General features: G+C 46.9%; 2 protein-coding genes, 1 long non-coding RNA gene and 1 pseudogene across 4 annotated transcripts; 2 read left to right on the top strand and 2 right to left on the bottom strand.

The window, feature by feature from the left end:
• Positions 1 to 5306, top strand: part of LOC133895402 (protein RAE1-like) — a 54115-nt pseudogene extending 48809 nt beyond the window's left edge.
• LOC133895403 (uncharacterized) lies at positions 781 to 3611 on the bottom strand. The gene is made up of 3 exons (XR_009905602.1): positions 3393 to 3611; positions 3203 to 3315; positions 781 to 1016 (listed from the first exon to the last, which is right to left on the bottom strand). It is a non-coding gene; the product is annotated as an uncharacterized LOC133895403 (long non-coding RNA).
• A 1852-nt stretch (positions 5307 to 7158) lies between the features above and the next one.
• LOC133895401 (disease resistance protein RGA5-like) lies at positions 7159 to 12982 on the bottom strand. 2 transcript variants are annotated; one of them, XM_062335699.1, is made up of 7 exons: positions 12706 to 12982; positions 11816 to 12628; positions 8207 to 10196; positions 7950 to 8063; positions 7781 to 7821; positions 7714 to 7740; positions 7159 to 7586 (listed from the first exon to the last, which is right to left on the bottom strand). In XM_062335699.1, the coding sequence occupies exons 2-7, from the start codon at positions 12604 to 12606 to the stop codon at positions 7565 to 7567; spliced, it is 2985 nt and encodes a 994-aa protein (XP_062191683.1). In that variant the 5' UTR covers positions 12607 to 12628; positions 12706 to 12982; the 3' UTR covers positions 7159 to 7564. The 2 variants fall into 2 exon arrangements, with proteins under 2 accessions (XP_062191683.1, XP_062191682.1); XM_062335698.1 differs by having other exon boundaries at positions 7714 to 7821.
• Positions 12983 to 22654: 9672 nt separating this feature from the next.
• Positions 22655 to 23281, top strand: LOC133895001 (uncharacterized). The gene has a single exon (XM_062335221.1). It carries the CDS (start codon positions 22655 to 22657, stop codon positions 23279 to 23281), a length of 627 nt encoding a protein of 208 aa, XP_062191205.1.
• Positions 23282 to 25051: the final 1770 nt, after the last annotated feature.

Raw genomic sequence — 25051 nt, 5'->3', positions numbered from 1 at the left:
ATTTATGAGATATGCTAAATTACCAGCAACCATGGTTAAAAAGAACCGCCCAGTGCTAACTGGCAGGTTTTTGTTTATAAATCTTAGCAGTCTTTTTGACAGCTATTCGGGCTGCCAGACTAGAAAGGAATTTCAAATATATATTTGAACCTGCCGGCTCAAGGATAAATCCCCTTCTGGGCCGGGATCATGCGAAATTTCAACGAGAGCTGAAGAGTTGAAAATTGCATTCGTACCAAGCAGGCAACACACAAGAGGAACAATTGTTAGCCACAAACTCAGAAACAAATTCGCAGTCACTGAAACAATTGTTAGCCACAGGCAACAGAGAAGAGGAACAATTATTTGTGCCACGTCCAGGTTTCATTGGAAGCTAATTAGATTATTAGAGCATTCTTACAAGTAGCACAAGCCACGCCAAAGCATAGTAGCAGAAATACAAACACGTCAACCTCTGTTCCCGGACGATGGAAGAGTACAATTAGCAACCAGCATGCACATCAACAGCGTAATGTCTTCACATCACAATTCAAAAGTCACAACACACGCGAAGAACACAGATATGCTGTAAAAATGAACAGAATGATGGCTCCCAGTTTTGCAAGTAGTTACCATTGTTGTCGATGGGAAGCATCTTATACCACAGAGAAAGAAACACCACCTTGCACGTCCCGGCCCAGGTAGCAGCAACTCATATGGCATTCTAGTTGCTGCTAAGGTTGTCCTCTTTCTGCTCCTCTTTTTCCTCTTCATCGATCTCATCCTGTTTGGAACACCATAAAGGAAATCAAGATGAGGAGATTCATGGAGAAAACAGGATTCACAGGGAACAGCATGTTGTTTGGATGAGAACAAAGAACTGACTAGCACCCTCGAGTGTGACCATTCCTACCTCTTGTTCAGTCTCTCCATCTGTTGCATGCTCTGTGTGCTCCTCTTCAATTTGCCAAAAATTTGAGCCACTCGCTGAACTCCCCATCAAACCATTGATTCCATTGATTCCGCCAGTTCAAACACTACAAGAAAAGTTACAATACTACAAGAAGTAAGGAATGATTTAATTGAATAACCAAGTGTTTGCTAAATGGAAGAAAGAATAATGCAGTAGTCAAAACTGAGAGGGTGATGCCATGACCAAAGCCTGCAATTCTGAGAGACTAGTTACGGTTTCGAAATCAAGACAGCCAGAATAGGGATCTGGTTCGAGTAGGGATGCTACAGGGAGCAGCAGGGTGCCATGAATCCAGCAACAGTGGGTATTCCCAGGAGTCCAAGATAGATAGATGATGAAGGTTGCATGAAGATAATAAAGTTCCCGCATAACTGCAAATGTCCTCAGCTTGGCTTAATCCTTCTGGGCCATTTGGCAAATTAAACTCCCATATAATTTTGCATGTCCTCAGCTTGGTTAGTTTACTGAATTCTTGTAGGGTCTTCGCTTGTTCGTAGGAGCGGACTCCGTACTCCCTTAGCTCTTCCGAGCTGTGCATCTGTCCAATCATTCGATTTGGAAATTTAGTTTTCCAATGAACATATAAATGGGCCAGTCGTTGAAGCTTTGTGATAGCTGGAGGCAGTTCTTCAATGCCGGTTCCTCGTACATCCAGTGTTTGTAGATATTGCAGTTCCCCAATTTTCTCAGGGAGCTTAGTTACCGAGCTAAGACACAAGTACCTCAGATGAAACATCATTGCAATATTTGTAAGATGATGGTCTTTTATGCCCCTGCAATTTCTTAGGTCCAACACACGAAGAGACGTGAAAGCCAACAAAGAGGATTGCACGGGATACCCAAATATAGTAAACGACCGAACATTAGACGGAATCATACCTGCAGATATGGTGGTATTTTCTTCATTGTGGTTGTTAACACTAAGAACACAATGGGAGATTTGTGTTGTTGATGATGAGTGATTGATGTAATTGTTGATTTGGAGCCTTCGGTTTGTATAGCATGTTTCAATTGTGTTTGATTATATTTATGACTAACCGGGAGTAAAAATAGAGGATGGCGGAGAGACATGTTTCTTGACTCATGATGTGTAGGTGTATGGATGCGACATGACGGTCAACAGCAAGGCAGGTGAAGGGCAAGTGGAGGCTTGGTCCTGACGGAGCGTGCGAGGCCAGGTGGAGCCATGGGTGATTCGCATCGCTCATATGGAGGGCGCAAGAAAATAAGGTTGGAAGAAAAGGTGATGAAGATGGCGTTGATCAAGTCAAGGCGGAAAGATGATGAACATGGTCGGAGTTACTGTTTATCAGTACTGGTCATCAGTATTGGTCGGAGTACTATTTATTAGTACTGGTCGGAGAACTTTTATTGTTCGCTGTGGGCGCACTTTCGTGTTGTTTCCGCTGTGCATAGTGTTACGCTTAGTTATGATTTGTTCTTGAGGTGTGTTGGGTTCGAATTGGACATAGGCATTATTCTTTCGAAGAATTTTTTAAAGGCTCCTATTCACCCCCCCCCCCTCTAGTCGTCGTTCTGGTCCTTCAATTGGTATGAGAGCCCGGTTAAGGATCACCATACCTTTATCGGCTTTGTGATCCAAGAAGACGACGATGGAACGAGGAAGCAAAGTTCCGTATTTTGATGGTTCTGACTATGCCTACTGGAAAACTCGCATGAGATCCTACCTTGAAAGTCAAGGGTCTGCAGTGTGGAGCGTAGTTCAGAGCGCTCAATATGTGGTTCTCAATGTTTGTATTAGTCAAGCTCAAATTGATGAGTTTGAAGCTAATAGCAAGGTGAGATACATTCTTTTCTCCAGCTTGAGCCGTTCTGAGTTTGATTGTGTCTCTGATCTTACTACTGCTTATGCTATTTGGACACGTTTGTAAAACTTCCATGAGGGAAGTACACAGGTCAAGACTAGGTTGTTCAACACATATCGAAGAGAGTATGAGAACTTTAAGACAATTGCCTGGTGAGAGTGTAGAGTCCATGTTTAGCAGGTTTCTGGAGATGGTGAACAAGATGAGAGCAAATGGTAGAATTCCCTGTGATGATCATGAGAGAGCTATAAAACTGCTTTATAGTCTAGATCGTAAGGCTTGGGAGGTAAAATTCGTTGCTATCATTGAGTCCCCAACTATGAGACTCTCACGGTGGATGGGTTGTATAGCAAGGTTGATTTCTAACATGTGATGCTCATGGGGCTCAGCTCATCTTTCAAGAACTTGATCTGCTTGCGCACACCTTTGAACTTGGCATATTCTTCCCCCAGCAGCATGGTTAGCTTGGACAAGAGCGGTTTCATCACCCCCGTGGAAACACTGACAACCTCCATTGCTGTGCTACCAACAAGCTCCCTGCAAGGAGAGATTTTAGAATGTGCGGGCACGAGAAGTGATGGCGTGGTGGGTGTGAGAGCAGGGGGGAGCTTCACCTTGAGCGGAACCGCCGAGGAACGGCATCTTCAGCGTCTGCAGTGGAGAGAGCGCAGAGCTCAAGGTCACGAGGGCACCGGACGCGGTGCAGAGAACGGCCCCAGGTCCCACCTCGTTGTGTAGTCCGCGGCTCCGGTGAGCTAGGAGAGGTGTCTGGCGATGGTGAGGTGGGGAGTTGCAGGCCGCAGCAGAGAGAGGGGACAGCGGAGGCTCACAGTGGCTACTGGCAAAGCGGAGGCTCTAGCCGTTAACAGCTAGCAAAGCGGCAGCGCACAGCGTATTGATAATTTGATATACTATTCTCCTACACTTACCAAGAGAAAGCTAGATGGATGCGAGTTTGCTGCTTCCAATCAACAACTTCAATAACTTCTTTCCCTTTCTGAATGCATCTGGAACAGTATTCGCATTCGGATGTGCAGCCCGTCCTCCAATGATCAGAGTAAAGTAATGCTCTAGCCTTTAACAGCTAGCAAAGCGGCAGCGCACAGTGTACTGATATACTATACTATTCTTATACACCTACCAAGAGTGAAAGAATATGTTCTCTTGTTTCGCCAGTTGTGTTGATATCTGCACGTATGATTTTCTCTCTTTAGTGAAAGAATATGTTCTCTTGTTTTTCCTCGTATTTAGATTAATTGCATGAACTAGCCTGTGACCTGCATCAGTTGCGCGAAACAGGGGCGGGAGAATAATTCATGCATGCATGTCATCAACCCAGCAAACCTGTAAAAACTTAGCAAGTTTTTGGTTTGAAAAAAGCAGTGAAGCAGTTTCTACTTCTGTATACCTACTTCAACAGTACATAGACAGAGCAAAAAAGATTGGTATTCTTTCAGAAGAAAGAAAGAAACAGATTGTACAGTGCGCGTTACGCAAATTGCATCGCTTTAACTTGCGGGGGTGCAACAGCTAAAGTTTCCATCTCCGGGACTGTCAATCCAAAGTGCATGCCAAAGTAGCTCTCTTTTTCTTTCTCCGGAGAGACGGAGAGCCAGAGATGGCGCCGCGCGCGCACAGCATAGGATGGTGCGAAAGTGCAGGATGGTGGTCCAAGTAAACAATGGAAAGTGCCGTCTTATGTTGGTATATATGGTTGTACAGAAATGATATTATCTTTAACAAGAATTTTTTTCTCTCATTTGCAAGTTATCTACTCTTGTACATACTGGCTCCGCTCATGGTCTATTTTGCAGCGACAATAGCGGCAACATGCGGTACAAACTTAGAATGGGCGGTTAGAGTGCTCTTTACTCGTTTTGGGTGGTAGTCTAGACTTTGGATAGACGCATCAACTTAGACCTGCCCCAATGTGTTCTTCCTATTCGTTTAGTTTTGAGTGGCAGTTTGTTGGGTTTTATTTTGTTTTTCGTTTTGGTTCAATTTGGTTGTGTATCTTTGCTATGCAGAGGTCGGATGAGTTTTTTTTTTTATCAGTTTGATGTGATTTTTAATAAAAACTTATGTTATGGAAAGTAGCTCAATTGATGATCTCAAATAGTCTTCTTAACATTAAATCACTTATTGCCAAACTAGTATACTAGTGTAGATTTGCTAGTCTTTTCTGTTCGCTAAAGGTAGTGCTGTACTGCTGTAACAAGTCCTTTCGATGGCTTTGCTAATATTTTGTAAGCCTTTCCACGTTATACATCCTCAAAGGACTAAACATAAGTACTGGAAAATAGGTATGCTATGACTGGATCCGTGGGGCTGAAAACCACAATCCTGCAACTGCAAAGACGTCCATCTATCTCCACAGTCCACACGTAAGCTCTGTTTACAGCATTGATATTACCGCGAGACTCATCCTTGCAATCTTATCTTATTATTATTGGCACCGAATCTCCCTCTTTTGGAAAAAAAAATCTGAGGTCAAAGGAAAACCACGCCTTGCGACAGGCAGGAAGTGATTACATCCAGTGAATGCAAAGTCAATGGGTGCAGAAGAAATATAAGGTGTTTTTATTTGGAGAAGGCTGTTTCTCTTAGGCCTCGGCGTGTTCCACTTGCAGGATCTGTTCTTTTGGCTGGGCATCAGTTTTGTTGCGTCTCTTGTATTAGTATCTGGTAGCTGTAAATTTCCGTCTGATTGTAGTCACTGATGATAGGGACTTCGCAAGACTTGACATGAACTACCTGTTTGCAATGCCTAGTCCTCTTAAGGAATGTAGGTTTCATGGCCATATGGTTCTGCTCAGTCAAATCAGCGTATACTCGAGTGAAAGTCTGTTGCTGGTGATGTTAATTTTCACGAATGTGGATCAATATCTGATGGCATTAATGTGACATCATGAGATATGCTAAATTACTAGTGAACAGGATAAAAAAGAACCTTATTCGGAAATCTATAACATATATTAAAGGTTCAAGAATTCGCGACCTCTCATGCTATGATTCATATAGCTACTGTAGCAGTAGGATATGCTTATATATACGTATAGATATATGAATCCGTATACATATACATATATATATATACATATATTTACACGTATAATATAATTTTTATTTTTAAGAAATTTTAGAAAAATATCGAAAGGAATATTAGTTATATTGATAAATCGGTTGAAATAAATAAAATGCAATGAAAAATATGTAAAACTCAAAAACAAATATGAAACAAATTTTTTTAGATTCGTATTACTATCATCTACATGTTAAAATTATGTGCATGCATGAACGTACTACTGTTTTTCCTATAATTAAGTGAATATGTTAAATATTGATAAAGTCATAAATAAATATTGAGATGTCCAAAATTAGTGAGTTTAATTTTTTTTGTCTTTTTTAATCATACTTTGTGCAACAAAAAATGGGCGTGACGTAGGCGTGCCAATCAGCCTGGTATTTCTTGCCTTTGCCTAGCTACGGCAGCCAGTGCTTACTGGCAGGGTTTTTTTTCTACGTCTTGAAGTAATTTTGAACAGCTCGCTTCCACTCTACTCAGGAGGTCATACAGACTACAAAAAGGATTTCAAATTATAAATCTGAATACGAATTTGAAGCCGTTGGTTCATTCATAAGTCCCGGTTTGGGCTTGGCGTCACTGCTGGGATTTATGATTGGTAGAGCAATGCATGAATGTAGGCAGTTATGGATAGCTGACATGCCAGAATTCAGCGAGAGCCGAGAAATACATAATGGCATTCACACCCAGACGGACAATTGTGCCACATCCAGGTTTATTGAAAGCTAGTTACTTTTTTGTGTTTTGAGTTAATTGAATCCTGTTTGGTTTTGAGTTAATTGAATCCTAGGAGTTTTTGTGTTTCCGCGAGTGTAATCTTTGGCCGATCCTTGTGAGATTGTGCGTGTGTGATCGGGTAATCGTGTGTGTGACCCTAGAGGATCTGCGGTGTTCTGCTCAACGGTACATATATGGGTGGAGAGCTGCAGGTCTGATTGCCTTCTTGTTTTAGTAGAAATGGAGCTAAGTACTGCTGTTCTTGTTGATTGCTGGCCCTGAGGGTGATCTGCTATTTATTTTGCTGCCGCTTCGCATTGCTCTATCAGTAACACATTGCTGCTAGTGTTGGTTTTACCGAGTCTTGATTCTTCAAGTAACTAGTGCTCGAGCAGCCGGCTCAAGGATAAATCCCCTTTCTGGGATCAGTGATCGGTAGGGTTCATGCGAGATTTCAACGAGAGCTCAAGAGCTAAGAATTGTATTCCTTCATGCCCAGACGGCTGCCTCAAACTCAGAAAGAAATTCGCTGTCACCGAAACAATTTTTAGCCACAGGCAACAAAGAAGAGGAAAAAATATTTGTGCCACGTCCAGGTTTCATTGGAAGCAAATTAGAGTATTATATTACAAGCAGCACAAACCACACCAAAGCATAGTAGCAGAAATACAAAAACGTCATCTCTGTTCCCGAACCATGCAAGAGTACAATAGCAACCAGCAACCACCTCAACAGCGTAAATGTCTACACATCACAATTCAAAAGTCACAACACACGCGAAGAAAACAGATATGCTCTAAAAATGAACAGAACGATGGCTCCCAGTTGTGCAAGTAACCAGCCCATCCTTTATGGAAGTCGCCATCGTAGTTACCATTGTTGTCGATGGGAAGCATCTTATAGCACTGGGAAAGAAGCACCACCTTGCACGTCCCAACCCAGGTAGCAGCAACTCTTATGGCTTGCTATTCATCTTCCTCCTCTTCAATGATCACTTCCTCTTATCCTGTTTGGAACACCATAAAGAAAATCAAGACGAGGAGGTTGATGGAGAAAGCATAATTCACAGGGAACAGCATGTTGTTTGGATGAGAACGAAGAACTGACTAGCACCCTCGAGTGACCATTCCTACCTCTTGTTCAGTCTCTCCATCCGTTGCTTGCTCTGTCTGCTCCTCTTCAATTTGCCAATTTTTGAGCCGCTCTGTCAACTCCTCTTCTTCCTCTTCATCGGTCTCATCCTGTTTGGAACACCATGGAGGAAATCAAGATGAGGAGGTTGATGGAGGCAGCAGGATTCACATGGAACAGCATGTCGTTTGGATGAGAACGAGAACTGACTAGCACCCTCGAGTGTGACCATTCTTACCTCTTGTTCAGTCTCTCCATCTGTTGCATGCTCTGTCTGCTCCTCTTCAATTTGCCAAATTTTGAGCCACTCGCTGAACATCCCATCATGCAATTTATTCCATCGGTTTATACTCTAGAAGAACAAGATAGTGCCAGAAGTAAGGAACGATTTAATTGAACAACCAAGTGTTTGCTAAATGGAAGAAATAATAATGCAGTAGTCAAAACTGAGAGGGTGATGCCATGATCAAAGTCTGCAATTCTGAGAGTACTTACGGCTATGTAATGTTCACAGAAATATGAGGGCTTTGTTTCGAATGTGATAGTGGGGTGGTTGGGAAGTGTCTCGACGGCAGCAATAATGGCTCTTGCAACACACTCGAAGGCAGCATTAATGCCATCAGGCCTACCAATACAGACCTCAACCTTGCTGAGAGCGGAGAGGTGCTGGATGCCGAAATTAGAAGCACCATTCAGGCACTCCATATTACGCACTTCAAAAAACTCAAGTTTGACGTGCTCAAGCTTTGGCATTGATCCCACTTCAAACTCCAGTGCGGTCCCACACCTAGTGATGCGTAGGGAGAAATATTTCAGACTTCTAAATCCATTGCTACCAGGGACAATGATACTTCCATTGGTGCCTCCGTCAGTGAGTAGTTCGAGAAAAAGCAAACTGGGTATTGCTCCAAGGATCTCAACATCTTCTGGTCTCAAACACATGATAACCAATTTTAGCACCCCGAGATTTCCAAGCGTGCCCATCCAATTTGGCACCTTGTAGATGACAACGGCTTTCAGGCTGAGCTTCCGGACGCTACAAGGAACAACTGGGTGCCATGAATCCAGCAACAGCGGGAATGCCCTTCCATAGTCCGAAATAGATAGATTATGAAGGTTGCATGAAGATAATAAAGTTTCCACATGACTGTAAATGCCCTCAGATTGGTTTAATCCTTCTAGTGCATCTGGCAAATCAAAATCCCATTTCATTTTTAATGTTCTCAGCTTGGTTAGTTTACTGAATTCTTCCAGGGTCTTCCCTTGTTCATAGGATCGGACTCCATACTGCCTTAGCTCTTCCAAGCTGTGCATCTGTCCAATCATTCCATTTGGGAATTTAGTGGTCCAACCAACATATAAATGGGTAAGTCGTTGAAGCTTTGTGATAGTTGGAGGCAGTTCTTCAATTCTGGTGCCTCGTACATCCAGTGTTTGTAGATATTGCAGTTCCCCAATTTTCTCGGGGAGCTTAGTTATTAACTTCGATCCGAGACGCAAGTACTTCAGATGAAACATCATTTCAATATTTACAAGATGATGGTCTTTCATATCCTCGCAATCTCCTAGGTCGAGCACACGAAGAGACGTGAAAGCCGACAAAGAGGATTGCATTGTATACCCAAATATAGTAAACGACCGAACATTAGACAGAATCAGGCCTGCACATATGGTAACATTTTCTTCATTGCGGTTGTTGACACAAAGCCTACGAACCTTGTATTCTGAAGTGTATCCATGCTCTGCAGCATCTAATGTGGTTACAAAATTCTCTTCAGCTGCCTTGCACTTGATGTAGTCAAGAATGATGTCATGAACTCGACATGCATTCGCTTGACCATACTTTACGTCACCTGCAGGTTGGATCATGCTTCTATTGATGAGATCATTAAAATAATATTCACCAATTTCATATGCACTGCGCTCTTGTTCCTCATGAATGAACCCTTCAGCAATCCATCTATTTATTAAGCGTTGTTTCTGTATCCAACAATCTTCTGGGAATACACTCAGGTACAACAAACAAGTTCTTAGATGATGAGGAAGATCAAAGTAACTCAGAGATAAAATACTCGTCATCTTCTCAGCATCAGGATCCTTTAAATTTGCAAGTGCGGAACCAATAGCATTTAATACGCGATCCCATTCTGCTCTTGCATGCTCATTGGTTAACATGCTAGATACAGTAATAATTGCCAACGGTAGACCACCACATTTACTTAATATTCTATCCGGAACATCTTCAAGATGAGGATAGCATGAATTCTCAGAACCAAATGCTCTTTTAAAAAACAAACTTTTGGAGTCATCGAAGCTAAGAGGCTCCATTTGATAAACATAACCGCCTTGAGAAGAAGAGCATGTTGCAACTGGAATACTACGTGTTGTAGTGATCACTCTGCTCCCACAATTATTATCCAATAATGCAAGCCTGATAGTTTTCCAATCTTTTGCAACCCATATGTCATCGATTACAATAAAGTACCTGCCACGTGATTTAACAAAGATGATATTAGTGCCGAAGATATATAAGGTTAGAATGCATCACTAACATTAGATTTGGCTAGCTAAGGAAATGTAAGAGATTTTATGCATGACCATAATACCTTAAAATTTAAACGATTCTCTCTTATGGCTGTGGGCCAGCCCAACCTAGCCCATGAGAAGGTCGTGGCAAGCCTCACAGCTAGCAATCTTTTTTTTCGCAAATTCTAAGTCCCCTTAGAATTAGAGACACCCTTTTATTTTTTTATTTTTTTACTTAAACAGGAGGTGAAGCCCCTACTACACTATCTACTTTTACTATTACTTAAAAAGTACCAAAAGAATCCCGCGCAAGACTCATGAGTCCCTCGCTCTCCCGCGTGGGTCCCGCGTGCTTTAATTCATGCACGCTCACGCACCCTCCCGCGTGCTTTGAGTCCTGCACCCATGTTGTGAGCCCTGCCTTTTTTTTTCTGTTTTGTTGGGGCTTTTTTCGTTTTTTTCGTCCGCACCAACGTGATGAGTCCCGTGTTTTTTTTTTGGTTTTTAAAGATTTCCTCAATGAAGTTTTTATGGATCTCGTTGCAACATACAAGCACGTAACTAGTTTTATAAAAACAAATAAAAGGAGTTTTTTAACGAGCATAGAGGGAGGGAAATGTACAAGGTAAAAGGGTAAAATAACTATTACAAACTGCTCAGCAATGTCGGTGTCGTCGCCTAGGCGACAAGGCACCGTTGGGTAGTGGGGCAAGGCGTCGGCTACGCCTAGCCAAAAGAGGGGAGGAGGGAGCACGGAGAAGAGAGAAAGAGCAGGAGGGGAACCAGCAGACGGTGCGACTCTCCCTGTGCCTTCCGCATCTTCACCAGCACCAACATGGTGGCCAGTCCCTGTCCCTGCTCAACTATGGAGGCGACGATTTGGAAGGCAGTGGTGGCAGTGCTCCATCTGGATAGGAGTAGGGGAAAGGGCCGATTAAAGGCCTGAGAAGACGCTTGGGGGCAGAAGGTCTCGTCGCTGCTCCCTCTCGCTATGCTTCATTGCGGGGATGATGGCGTCGGGGACTCAAGGCAGCATGCAGCGAAGGGTGTTGGGAGACTAGGGCACATGAGGGGGGTGGGGAGGGGTGCTTTATGGGCTGTTGGCTTGGATTGGGTTTTAATAGGCTAGTGGGTTGACTGCTTTTGTTGTGGTTGTAGCCTATTGATGCTCCAATCTTCCTTTTTTTTCTCTAATATATGTGTGAGTATGACGTACGTCTAGCCCACCTCGCCTTAAGAGCCTAGGTGGTAAGAAAGGGGTGGGTCATAGCCTTACCACCTTCAAAACACTGCTGCTTAGCCAATTAAGCATTGATGTTTTCAAATATGGTTTAGCTCCTCTTGGTGGGAGTGGTGGATTCATGAGAGTTTGAACCCATACACCACAATACAAATTTTGGTACCCACAATTTACACAAATGATTGTGTTTTAATGGCAAAATTTGTAGGCATCTAATAGGGGTAGGCGTTCGTGTGCAATAGGGTTTGTATGCGCCGATGTGTGCGACAATTTGTTATAAACACAAAAAGAAAAAAAGAAACACACATACCTACTCTATTGATGATAACTAGGCTTACCTTTTATCCTGGAGGTACTCTCTAAGTTTATTAATGAGTCGCTGCACACGATCATTATCCAGTGTGTTATCGGTGATCCCCACTTCTCTAGCAATGTCTATGAGAATCTTTCTTATATCAGGAGTTTGAGATACTGACACAAAAGCTGTACACCAAAACTGGCTTTTAATGGCGTGGTAGACTTGGTTTGCAAGTGTTGTCTTACCAAGGCCTCCACAACCAACTATTGATACAACTTTAAGTTCATCGGTCCCCATGGATAACCGCTCAATGATATGATTCTTAGGAGCATCAATCCCCACAAGCCTGTCTATCTCCTCGTAGAGCGCTGGCAGCCGGGGGTCAATGGAAACGGTGCGAGAGTTTGATGCCTGCTCGACAATATTATACCTCGTGTGCCTCTCGCTCACCTCCATTACACGGCTTTTGAGTTCTTCAATCTCATCAGCGATCTCGTGGCGTGTTATCAATTTCTTCAGTCTGTGAACGAATCCATTAATGAAGCCCATGGGTCCATCACAGTCAACACGAACCATGAAGGCATCCACACAATCCTCGATATCATAGGCCAGCTCGCGTAACTTGCCCCTCCAATCTTTCATGTGACCGCTGAGATGTTCTGCATCAGCGAGAATCTGGAGCGTCTCACTCATGGGGATCAGCTCATCTCTCAAGAACTTGATCTGCTTGCGCACGCCTTTGAGCTTGGCATATTCTTCCCCCAGCAGCTTGGTGAGCTTAGACAAGAGCGGTTTCATCACCCCCGTGGAAACACCGACGACAACCTCCATTGCTGTGCTACCAACGAGCACCCTGCAAGGAGAGAGATTTCAGAACGTGCGGGCACGAGAGGTGTTGACGTGGTGGGTGTGAGAGTAGGGGAGCTTCACCTTGAGCGGAACCGCCGAGGAACAGCCTCTTCAGCGTCTGTAGTGGAGAGAGCGCAGAAGTCAAGGTCGCGAGGGAGCACCCGGACGCGGCGCGGCGGCGATGAGGACCCGGCTCGCTGGACTTCCGGACTCCGAAGGAACGGGATCCCAGTCCCACCACGTTGTGTCGCCCGCGGCTCCGGCGAGCTAGGAGAGGCGAACTAGGAGAGCTCCGGTTCCGGCGATGGTGAGGTGGGGAGCCGCAGCGGAGGCTCAGATCCAGCAGCGCAGTGGCCGACGCGCTTGCGACGTTTACTTAAATCCGGGGACAGCGGTGGAAGACAAGACTGGCGCGCCGACGACCTGGGCGGGCCTGGCCTCGTGGGCCTGGCCACCAGCATTGAGCCGAAATACAGAGACGGCAACAAACCTCTGTTGCCGGGCCCCTAAACAACCAGCACGCACTTCAACACAAAAAGATCTCAACATTAGCCAGGTACACTTAAAATGAACACACACCAAGACGAGAAAACAAAAAGAAAGAGTAGGCTGAGACTGAACATTGTACAGGAATCCCTTATCGCAGGAAGCAACAGCATCAACATTAGCCCAAAGGGACGATTCTGTCATCACCATGTTAACCTTTTTCTGCTCCCTGATCCAAAGTATTAATCGCTGGTGATCGTGCATCTGCCATTGTCAATAGGCAGCAGCATCCTGCAGTTGGCTTCCCAGACCTCGTATCTAAGCAGCGCCAAGTACCTAAACTTTCCAAGTTCCATCCACGCACACGGTGTTCTATTTGCTTCTGCCACTACCCTCTCGCCGCTCCTCCTCCTCTCCATTTGTCTCATCCTGTTTGAAATACCAGAAAGGGAATGACGATGCATATGGAGGAGAAAACAGAGTGATAGGGAACAACATGCTGTTTGGTGCAGAAAAATTAAACTTACCAGCACTCTCAAACGCGACACACTGTTATTTGCTTTGTACGCTCCTCTTCAGTTTGACATTTTTTCGGGCCACTCGGTCGGTACTCCAAACTTTTGATCGATCCGCTCCAAACACTAGAACAAAAGTGAGAACAAAACACAAACAAGAGAGTCACGAGGGGTTATTTAATTGGACGCCCACGTATTTTCTGGATGGAAGAAACAGGTAGAAGGGTAGTTGCAAATTGGCAACTGAGAGGGTGAAGTAATGATCTATCCATGCAATTCTGAGAGGCAACTTACGAATTTGAAATGCTTACAGTAACCATCATCATCCTCGATCTGTTTGAAACTGATACTGGGACAGTAGGGAAGTGTCACGACAGCATCTTTAACGGTGCTTGCAACAGATTTGACAATGCCACCATCCATATCTGCTGGATTGTAAAACTCTTCAGAGAAGCAGTAGCCCCTAATAATAACTACCACAATCTTGGTGACGGTGGAGAGGTGCTGGATGCCGAAATTACTAGCACCATTCAGGGTGGTTTCATAAGTGGTTTTCGCTAAGATAAGTTGCCACGTCATCCGTCCTCATCACCCTTCGTGCCCCTTTCTTTCGATTTGATTTGATTGAGAACAAACCAACCAAATGTTAGCACCAACATGGGAATTCATCCAACAAAAGAACGAAAAAGAAATCAATTCACGCACGTTCAGGTGGATAGAATTGCAGTATTCTTTCGCTCACAACAATAGCTGTTAGCCCGCACTAATTCAGTTCGATCAACAAGATCGAAGTTTTAGCATATATTTTTTCACAGCTGACAGTTGTTGCATTGGAGATTGGACCAGAGACCACAACGTAAGAAAAAACACACCAACCACTGACTGGGAGATGGGACAGGACAGGAGAGCTCACCGGAGAAGCCGGGAGGGAGGCCAGGGCAGGTACGGCGGTTACAAGATGGCGCTGTGCCGTTGCCATATTTTTTTCTTTGTTCATCGGCGTTGGGGAATCCTACACAGTTAAGCCCAGCGCACGTCTGGAACAAGCACACCAATGACCAAACTCGCCAATCCCCATCCCGCTTCGCTCGGCGCCTACTCACCACGTCGACGCAGCACAAACCACGCCAAAGCTGCGGACATAGTAGCAGAAATACAAAAATGTCAACCTCTGTTCCCAGACCACGGTAGAGTACAATTGTAATAAAAAAAAAGAAGAAAAAAACCTGAGTGGATAAGTTGGGCCGAGCCCGTCACCACCCATCCAACCACCCTCCAATCTATAGCCCCACCCCCACCCGGCTACCACCCAAACCCTAGGACCCGCCGGTGCCAGCACCGCCCCGCCAGCTGAAGCTTGTCGCAGCCCAACACCACCTCCCTCGCCACCACTGCCACCAGTGCATCGCCGCTTTGGCCTCCCGCGTCCCCACTACCCGCCACCCCTTCCGTCGCTGCGCCCGGCCGCAACTAGCCCAGTCGATGTCGTTGATGACCCACCTGTGCCGCATGCGCCCGCACGCGCCGAACCAGCCAGGTCGTGCTACCGTCTGTCACCGCCATCGCCTCTCGTCACCGTGCCCAGCCGTCGCCACCTCGGCCTCCTGCCACACCGCCTGGCCACTAGTCGCAGGCCGGAGCATCGCCGACCGGTGGTGCAGAGGGTGGGGAGACAGGGGCAAGGGGGGTGTGGAGGGGTGTTGGTGGAGGGGACAGCTGGCCAGAAAGAAAGGAGAAGAAAAGAAAGGAAAGAGAAGAAAGAAGAAAGTGGAAGGGGTGTGGAGGGGTGCTAGTCCAAAGCAAGTACCTGTTATCCCATAAAGCGATACTTTAGATGCTTGGTTGTTAGGATGCCAATATGTGTCCTAAGGTTGGCTTGTAAGGTGGAGTTCTTCTCGAAGTCCAAGCGGTGGGATCGGTGTTATGTTCGAGAGCTAGTGGGTACTCCTTTGTCTAAGGGACTGTTGTTATAAAAGTGGATGACCCTGTTGAGGTGGACCCCTGTGGTTCTGGTGTTGTCCAGGAGGTTGTATGCCCTCTAGGGACCCGAAGTGGAGCATGGTATGCCGGCGTTTAGGTTGTTGATGGTGAGCCAAGGTTGCAGAGGGTGTCTTCTAAATAGGCTTCGTAAAACAGCTATTCTTGAGTTGGAATGAGAGATTTAAGCTTGCAGAAGGCATGCCTTCACCCCTCTGTATGGGCTTTTTCACCGTGGCCATCTTGTCGATTGGATTAACTGGTGTTGCTTCCGTTTTTGCGGAGGTTGTGTTATGGATGCGATGTTAGTTTGAAGAAGTCGTGGTGTGGTTGCTAGTAGTATGGCAAGATGAGCAGTTCACTAGTATACCAATCTGGCGTGTTTCTGGACATGACCACCAACGTAGTCCAGCCATTGGTCTAGTTTTCTTGGGCTAAATGTATTTCAGTGTGTGGATTGAATAGTGCAAATCTAAGCTTTCACCTAGAAGGATGAGCCATTGGGTGGTTTGGAATGTTGGAGTTGGGTAAGTGATTGCAGACTCCTGATTTTCCTTTCTAGACTCGGTGATGCACCAATGTAATAGTGACCAGCTGAAGTTTTATGCCTCAAGGCTGTGAACCAGCCCTTTGAGCAGGTGTACCCCTACTGGTCACCTTCGGCTCGCCGAACAACTTCAGGATCGAAAGGGTCCTCTTCGATGTGGCCGACTTCGGGACTGCGTATAACGCGATCCTCGGGAAACCGGCAATGGCCCAATTCATGGCCGTTGCCCACTACACGTACCAGGCAATCAAGATCCCTGGGCCAACAGGGGCCATCACCGTTATTGGCAACGCCAAGATGGCCTTGCACTGCGAGAAGAGGAGCCTCGACATGGTCGAGCTAACTCCTGGATCACAGCCCGAGACTGCTGAACCCAGCAGACGGCCAGTAAAAGTCCAGGTCATCACCAGCCCAGACGATCGACTCAAAGCAGTAAGCCTGGACGACACCAACCCGACTAAGACAGTCCAGATTGGGGCCTCGTTGGATCCCAAATAGGAACTCGCGCTCATCACCTTCCTCCGGGCGAACACGGATATCTTTTCATAGGGTCCGTCTAATATGCCCAGAGTCCCCAGGAATGTGATTGAGCACAAGCTGTCTATATGGCCGGACGCACGACCCGTCAAGCAGAAGGCGCGTCAGTTCACGGCCGACCAGAAGGAAGCACTTCGACAAGAGATCAATATGCTCCTGGAGGCAGGCTTCATCCGGGAGGTGCAGTACCCAGAATGGCTGGCTAACCCAGTCATGGTCCGAAAGCACAATGGTAAGTGGAGGATGTGCATCGACTTCACCGACTTGAACAAGGCATGCTTGAAAGATCTCTTTCCCCTTCCCCGAATTGACCAGCTGGTTGACTCAATAGCTGGTAGTGACCTGTTATGCTTCTTAGATGCCCGGTCAGGGTACCATCAGATTAGCATGTGTAGGGGGGATGAAGAAAAAACGGTTTTTGTTACACCCTTTGGGGTCTTTTGTTATGTAAAAATGCCTTTTGGCCTGAAAAGCACCGACGCCACTTGCCAATAATGCATTCAACTCATTCTCCGACCACAACTTGAGAGAAACGTCGAGGCATACGTGGACGATATGGTCGTTAAAAGTTGGATCAAGACGGACCTGGTCGCCGATCTCCAAGAAACATTTGATAATCTCCGGAAGTACCGCATGAAGCTGAACCTGGAGAAGTGTACGTTCGGGGTTCCGTCATGGAAGCTGTTGGGATTTCTCGTATCTCATCGGGGGATTGAGGCAAACCCTGACAAGACCAGAGCCATCGACCAGATGCAGCCACCGACCAGGATAAAGGAAGTTCAGAAACCAACGGGATGCATTGCTGCTCTGAGCAGGTTCATCTCAAGGCTGGGGGAAACGGGACTGCCACTCTTCAAACTCTTGAAGAAAAATGACTGCTTCTTGTAGACACCGGAGGTGGAAACATCATTCCAAGAACTCAAAAGGTACCTCTCCACCCCTCCCATACTAACCGCACCTCGGCCCAACGAGGAGCTCTTGCTCTATGTTGCCGCGACACAACAGGTCGCAAGTGCGGTCCTGATCGCCGAGCGAGAGGGCCTCCAGCGACTAGTATACTACATCAGCGAGGTCTTACACGGCACCAAGGCTGTATGCCATCATCATAGCCTCTCGCAAGCTCAGATACTACTTCCAGGCTCACAAGATCAAGGTGATCTCCTCATTCCTAATTAGGGAAATTCTCCGTAATATAGATGCAACAGGGAGAACAGTAAAGTGGGCAGTAGAGCTCGGGGGATTTGACTTCCAGTTCATCCCCCGAACTTCTATCAAGTCCAAGGCGCTGGCCGATTTTGTAGTCGAATGGTTGTCCTTCGATCCCAAGCAGGCGCAGTGACTGGAGGCGGACGAGCACTGGACCATGCATTTCGACGGATCATTCAAACTAAAGGGAGCCGAAGCTAGGTGGTTCTGACCTCACCCACTGGTGACATCCTCAAGTACGTCGTTCAATTGTATTTTCCAGCCACTAATAACACTGTTGAATATGAGGGCCTCTTGTCCGGAATGCAAGTAGCCTCCACACTTAGGATTAAATGACTGTTAGTGATAGGGGACTAGCTACTAGTCGTAAACCAGGTGCAAAAGGAGTTTCAGTGCTCTGACCCGACAATGTTGGCATACCTCGCCGAGGTGGGAAAACTAGAGCGATGCTTCATCGGCTTTGAGGTCAAGCACGTCCTCGCAAGGAAAACTTCCTAGCCGATGAGCTGGCCCATCTAGCTTCTTCTCGAGAATCTATCCCGGTCGAAGTCTTTGAAGAAAGACTCTCAGGGACATCCACCGCGGTCTCGGGCCGAGGTGAAGGGGATGCTCTACTAAAAAACGGAGCACCCGAGGCAACACCTTTGGAGACGACGCCTCCTTCGGTGCCATCGACCTCGGGTGACCATCATGTGGTCGCCCTGCTCGGTTCGGGTATGACCTGGATGGATCAGATCTTGAACTACCTTTAGAACTGAGCAGTCCCTGATGATGAAGCGTCAACAGAAAAGGTCTCACGGCAAGGCTGCAGATACTCCATTGTAGAGGGACGCCTCTACCGCCGAGGGAGCAATGGCCTCTTACTAAAATGCATCACTCAAGAAGAGGGGAGCACAATGCTCTCTGATATCCATGGAGGCATATGTGGTAGCCACGCTTCATACCGCATCCTGGTCGGAAAAGCGTTCCGGCCAGGATTCTATTGGCCCACTGCCCTCCAGGATGCCCGTGAGCTAGTGAAACGGTGTGAGTCGTGTCAGTCCCACGGCCAAAATTCCAACCTACCAGCCTAGGCACTGCAAACCATACCACTCTCTTGGCCTTTCACTGTCTGGGGGCTCGATATCTTGGGACCGTTCCCTAAAGCCCTAGGCGGTTTTGAGTTCCTGTTCATGGCAATCGACAAGTCCACTAAGTGGATCGAGGCCGAACCCGTCAGGAAGATCACCGCTGCAGTAGCGATTAAGTTCATACGAGGGCTAGTAGTGCAGTTTGGCAGTCCAACGGAACTCAATTCGCCAGTAGTGCTTTCCAAGACTACTGCAAGGAAATCGGGACCAAGGTTTGCTATGCGTCTGTGGCTCACCCCCAATGCAACGGACAAGTCGAGAGGGCAAATGGGATGATACTGCAAGGGATCAAAACTCGAGTCTTTGATTGGCTTAAAAGCTATTCAAGACATTGGGTGCATGAACTCCCCACAGTACTCTGGTCGCTGTGGACAACCCCCAGCTGGGCCACAGCTGAAACCCCTTTCTTCTTGGTCTTTGGCGCGGAAGCCATGCTCCCCTCTGAAATTGCCCTCCAGTCACCTCGAGTCAACAACTACTCGGACGATGACCAAGTGGCGCGATGAGAGGACGACATAAACCTGATCGAAGAGTTTCACGATCGTGCTCTGATTTGAGCCACCTGGTACCAGCAGAGCCTCAGACGCTACCACGACCGAAGGGTACGACAACGAACACTGATCGTAGGCGACCTCATCCTTAGGCAAATTCAGAATAAGGCAGGTCGGAATAAACTCTCCCCCAAATGGGATGGACCCTATAAAGTGGTCGATGTCACCCGACCTGGTGCGGTCAAGTTAGCCATGGAGGATGGCCGTGAATTACACAACTCCTGGAACATTGCCATGTTACGCAAGTTCTATGTGTAGGGCCGCGTGAAAACGGGCATGTTTTCTCTATTTTGTAGGACCTTCCGGACGAGTGTGGAATACGACCTGTAAGTTCTCAAATTCAAAAAACCAGACTCCTTGTTTTGCAGGACCTCCCGACCAACAACAAACTCCCCGCAAATTGGTCCTCCAACCACAGCGCGTGACCACGCTCGATGACCACTACTGAACCTGGTGACCAGGGCGACAAATACAAAAGCAGCTAGAGACCCAAGAACGGGGCGAAGCCCCATCCTGTATGCTCACGTGATAACAGGGGCACAAGCAGCCAAAAATATGACAACGAGGCCACAAGTCCTCACTCGGGCCGAGCGCTGGTCGCCACCAACGGACTTGTCGAGCTATGGCCGTTCTACCCACCAAAAACCTCACTAGCGAGCAGGATGTGACAAGCCGAGCCAATTCTCCGCATCAACACCGAGAAAGTTTTCCCGAAAAACTCCAAGCAGTGGTCCAGGCCAATCCATCTGAAAAACTATGGGACTCCATTTTTGTCCTCCGACCATCGGCATGGGCCTAGGAGGGAGCTGGAACAAAGACGGACACCGTATGACCCTGGCAATTTCCATTCATGAGGAGGATAGGTTACAAGCTGACTAGTTACACCCAATTAGGCTAACTATTCCAATGCTTACCTGCCCTATCCTCCCTAACTCTAGTGACTAGCGCGAAGTTGGTATATAAACCCCGCTGGACCCTCACCTCTATCTGCCCTTGAACGAGTCAAGGAACCTCTTATACTCCTCCCTGGGACGGTAGCTCACTACTCCAGGGATCGGACGGCGACCAGCGTAAGGGCCAGAGTGCGTGGCCGATGCAAAGGCCCTAATGGGGCTGTTGACCGGCCCAAGAGCGCCCCGAAGACCTCCCTTCCGCTTCTCCAACTCTTCCTCTTCATCGATCTCTTTCTCCAGAAGGCCCCAATCAATCCCCTCCTCGTCATGAGTAATATCGATTACATCAGCCCGGGGATCCGGCCGGGCAGGAGAGCGGGACGGCCCTGCAGAGGACAGCTTTCTGTAGATCGACGTAAGCTTGATGGTCATGGGCGCCATTTGGGCAAGTATCAGCTTCGATCTTGCGATCGCGACCGCGACAAAAGCCTCGTCCGAAAGCACCGCAGCAGGTAGATCCTGGGTGGGAGGTAAATCCCCCTCCGCCGGTTCATCCAAAATTATCAACCTCTCCGGCGAGAAGGGAGGGGAGCGCGCCATGACCTCATGGTCTGTCTACACTACGGAGCCAAACGCAAGATGGGATAAAGAACTGGACTCTAGGCACAAAGGCTTGAAGGAAAGAAGGAATGCAAGAGGAGGACTCGAAGGACCCTCAAACACCCATCCTTTAAAAAGACTACAGCAGCATCCCAACGAACACAGCATTCAAAACCGCTCGAAACCCGAGGGGGCACGTAGAAAGAGCCAAGAGTCCTTCAGGTCCAACAACAATTAATGTGCCTCCCCCTTTTTTCTCTCTCCCTGGACACTTAAACCTCCCCCCCCCCCCCGATGATGCGGAACTCAAAGTTGAACTTTGAGGACGAACGACGTCAATGACCACTCCTAGGGCGAACTAAGTTTGGCCTGGGACCCAAGTGGTAGGATCAGGCTGAACCGCGATCATGAGGGAGCTTGAGGGCTACTGTTGGTGTATCAAATAAAGGGGTACCCTGGCTAACAAGCCCCACAAAGGGTGCAAACAGCCAGGAGAACATGCCTCCTAAAAAGCTAATCGGTTGCGTGATCAGGGTCGGGTTACCACAACCAGTGCAAGGCCTCCAGCGACCAATCTCACTACGGCTTCACATAAACCCACGGCCAGCCCCCTGGTCGTGGAACCAGATTGGACGCAACCCATCTGAAGCGCCTGTGTTGGGCACCCGCTCGAACGCTCCTCTTCACCAGGCACCAACTCCGACGAATAAAATCGTGGGCGGTGCAGGGGGGCGCTGTCCCATACCGTAGCATTAAAGGCTATGGAGTGAGACTCTACAGGCTGGTGCAACGCCGCACGACAGATGGGACATTGTCAACTACCCGGCAGGGCAAGTGGACAGGGACGGCGTAGAGAGGCAAATGGACGGGGACGGCACAGAGAGGCAAGTGGACGGGGATGGCGCAGAGAAGCAAGCGGACGGGGATGGTGCAGAAGGCATCGTTCCATCCCGTCGTATTAAATGTGGTGAGATAAGCCTCTACGGGTTAAGCAAGACGGCGCGCGGTAGCACGACATACGATGCCGTCAGAGCAAGTTGGCATACCTGGTCCTCCGTAATGATGATTTGGGTTAGATATTAGAATGAGCAGAGGCCATTTGTGTAGGGCCCACATGTAAGTTCTCCCCCTCCCTATTATATAAAGGGATGAGGACCCCGTTTGTAAAGTAAGGAGATCAATTCTGGCAAACTACTAGAACACCGTCTGTAACCAAGTGAGATCTACGATAACACAAACACATGACGTAGGGTTGTTATCCTCCGGGAGACCTGAACCTATATAACCCCTAGTGTCCCCGAATCCACCATCTACACATAGACACATCCAATCCCTGAAACACCGTTCACGCACCCACTGTCCAACATACCCAGGAATCACTGTTAGGGATTTACCCTCGACAGACTTGGGCACAAAAATATCTTTTAGTATGGCTATCCATCCTCAGACAGATAGTCAGTCAGAGCGGATTACTCGGACTCTAGAGGATATGTTACGTGCTTGTGTTATGTCTTGGAAGGATAGTTGGGAGGACCTTTTAGCTTTGGTTGAGTTTGCCTATAACAACAGTTTTCAGTCAAGTATCAAGATGGCTCTTTTTGAGGCTTTGTATGGTCGGAAGTGTTTTTCTCCTCTTTGTTGGGATGTTGGGGGTGAGAGAGCTTTGCTTGGTCCAAACTTTGTTCAGCAGACCTCAAAGAAGGTGCAGGAAATTCATCATAATCTGTTGGCCGCTCAGAGCCGACAGAAGAGCTATGCTGATGTTAGGCATCATGACCTAGAGTTTTCCTTTGGGGATCACGTGCTTCTTAGGGTGTCACTGACCAAGGGTATTGTTCACTTTGGTACCACCGAGAATCTCAGTCCGCGGTACATTGACCTGTTTCCTGTTGTGGCCCGTGTTGGTAGTTTAGCCTACCGTTTGGAGTTGCCAGACTTGATGAGGGGAATGCACAATGTGTTACATGTCTCTATGCTACGGAAGTGTCTCCACGACCCTGAGCATAAGATCGATCTGGAGTCTATCATAGTGGAGCAGGATCTGACAGTGGAGTGCCATCCGGCGTGCATCTTGGACTTTTTCGAGCGAGTTATGACGAGGAGGACCATCAAGTTTGTGAAGGTCTTTTCATCGAATCAGATTGAGCGTGAAGCCACATGGGAACTTGTGGATCATATGTGTAAGAAGAACCCCGAGCTCCTCGAAACTGGTTAGTGATATTTGTTGTTTCCCGTTGTCTATGTTGGTCTTTTTTTTCTTCTTCCGTAGGTTTGGAGTGGGTTGATTCGAGGATGAATCCTGTTAAGGAGAGGAGAATGTAATACCTAAAAAACAGAAGAAAAAAACCCGGGTGGATAAGTTGGGCCGAGCCCATCACCACCCACCCAACCACCCTCCACTCTATAGCCCCACCCCCACCTGGCTACCACCCAAACCCAAGTAGCCGCCGGCACCGACCGCAGCTCGTCACCACCTGCCACCACCTCCCTCGCTGCCACTGCCTCCAGCGTGCCGTCACCACCGCACCTCCTGTCACCGCGCCCAGCCGTCGCCACCTCGGCCTCCAGTCGCCGGCCGGTGGTGCAGGGGGTGGGGAGATAGGGGCGAGGGGGCATGGAGGGGTGATGGTGGAAGGGCCAGCCAGCCAGAAAGAAAGGAGAAGAAAAGAAAGGAAAGAGAAGAAATAAGAAACAAAGGAGAAGAGAAAAAGGAAAGAAAGAGAAAAGAAAAGGAAAGAAAGAGAAAAGAAAAGAAAAGGAAAGAAGAGGAAGAAGGAAGACGAACGGGATTTTTCACGAGTTCGCTGGTTTTCTTTGCCGATTCACGATTCTGCACCAAAGGTGACTCCTCTGTAGTCCTTAGATGCTTGTAGGAGGTTGAGGTTGGTCATCCTCATCGTCAGTGGAGTGCTTTTGTTGTTCCAGTTAGCGAGTAGCGGGTTAATTCAATTTGAGGCCTAACCGATGTCGAAATTGATTGTATGGTTATAATGAAAGTTGTAGGCCTTGTCAGAAGCTTTCCGATGGCGTTGATCTTGTTCTTTTTGGTTAAGCAATTTATGAGTTTTTGTTGAATCAGTGTGGTTGTCTAGCGAAGGTTAGTCCATTCGTCGTTGTCTTGTTCTTCGATCTTTGACCTAGCTAGAGGAGGTTCTCACTCGGTGTCTTGCAAACAAAGTGGTAGATGTTTTTCGTAACTCTCGATTGTCGTGTTCACGGGGTTTTTGGATATAGGAGCATGTCTCCTTTTTGTTTTTGTTGTTGCGGCATTTTGGTGCTAATCTATGCACTTGTTCATGCGATGCTGCTTCGGGACGCAGCTAGTTCCCACCTTTGTCACCAGTGAAGGCAAGTGAATATAGCAGATGGTTACTCTTTAACTTGTTATTTGGTTACCTCCATCTTTTAATTGCCACACTTACTAATAATTTATTAAATTAAATGTGAGCATGTGAATTACCTTATGCCTTCTGAAGAATTGATATTTTTTCTGGATTATTCGGTAAAAGAAGTGAGATATGTCTTCTCTCTTGCAGTTGTTTATATTCCTCGAATGCGAAGCATAACGTATATACCTATGTTGAAATTATTTCATTCAATTATGCATTATGTCTTAATATTTATTTTATGAATGTACTTTCTGAAGTTTACTTGAATCCTTGAATTAAGAAGTGAAGTAAGTGAGATTTGTCGCTTGAAAGTTTTTCATTTACTATAATGTGCAATGTTGGAAGTTATGTTGTTACGTATGCATGAAGTATGTCATACATGTGCATCTCATGCATTGGAAGTTATGTCATCGTCTTATGGCTATGACCGTACCAGTACAACACCGTATGTTACCCGAGAAAGGGGTATGGTACAACGTCATACATTGCCTATGGAGGGGTACGGTACACACCCTTACTTTACCTGAGGAAGGGTAAGGATGAGGAAGAGCATGACATATTAATACATATGCATTCATATGGATGTCTTTATTTTA

This window comes from Phragmites australis, chromosome 16 (assembly GCF_958298935.1).
Source record: "Phragmites australis chromosome 16, lpPhrAust1.1, whole genome shotgun sequence".
Classification (NCBI taxonomy): domain Eukaryota; kingdom Viridiplantae; phylum Streptophyta; class Magnoliopsida; order Poales; family Poaceae; genus Phragmites; species Phragmites australis.
The sequence above is the reverse complement of the archived record's forward strand: the minus strand, read 5'-3'. Positions and strand labels throughout refer to the sequence as shown.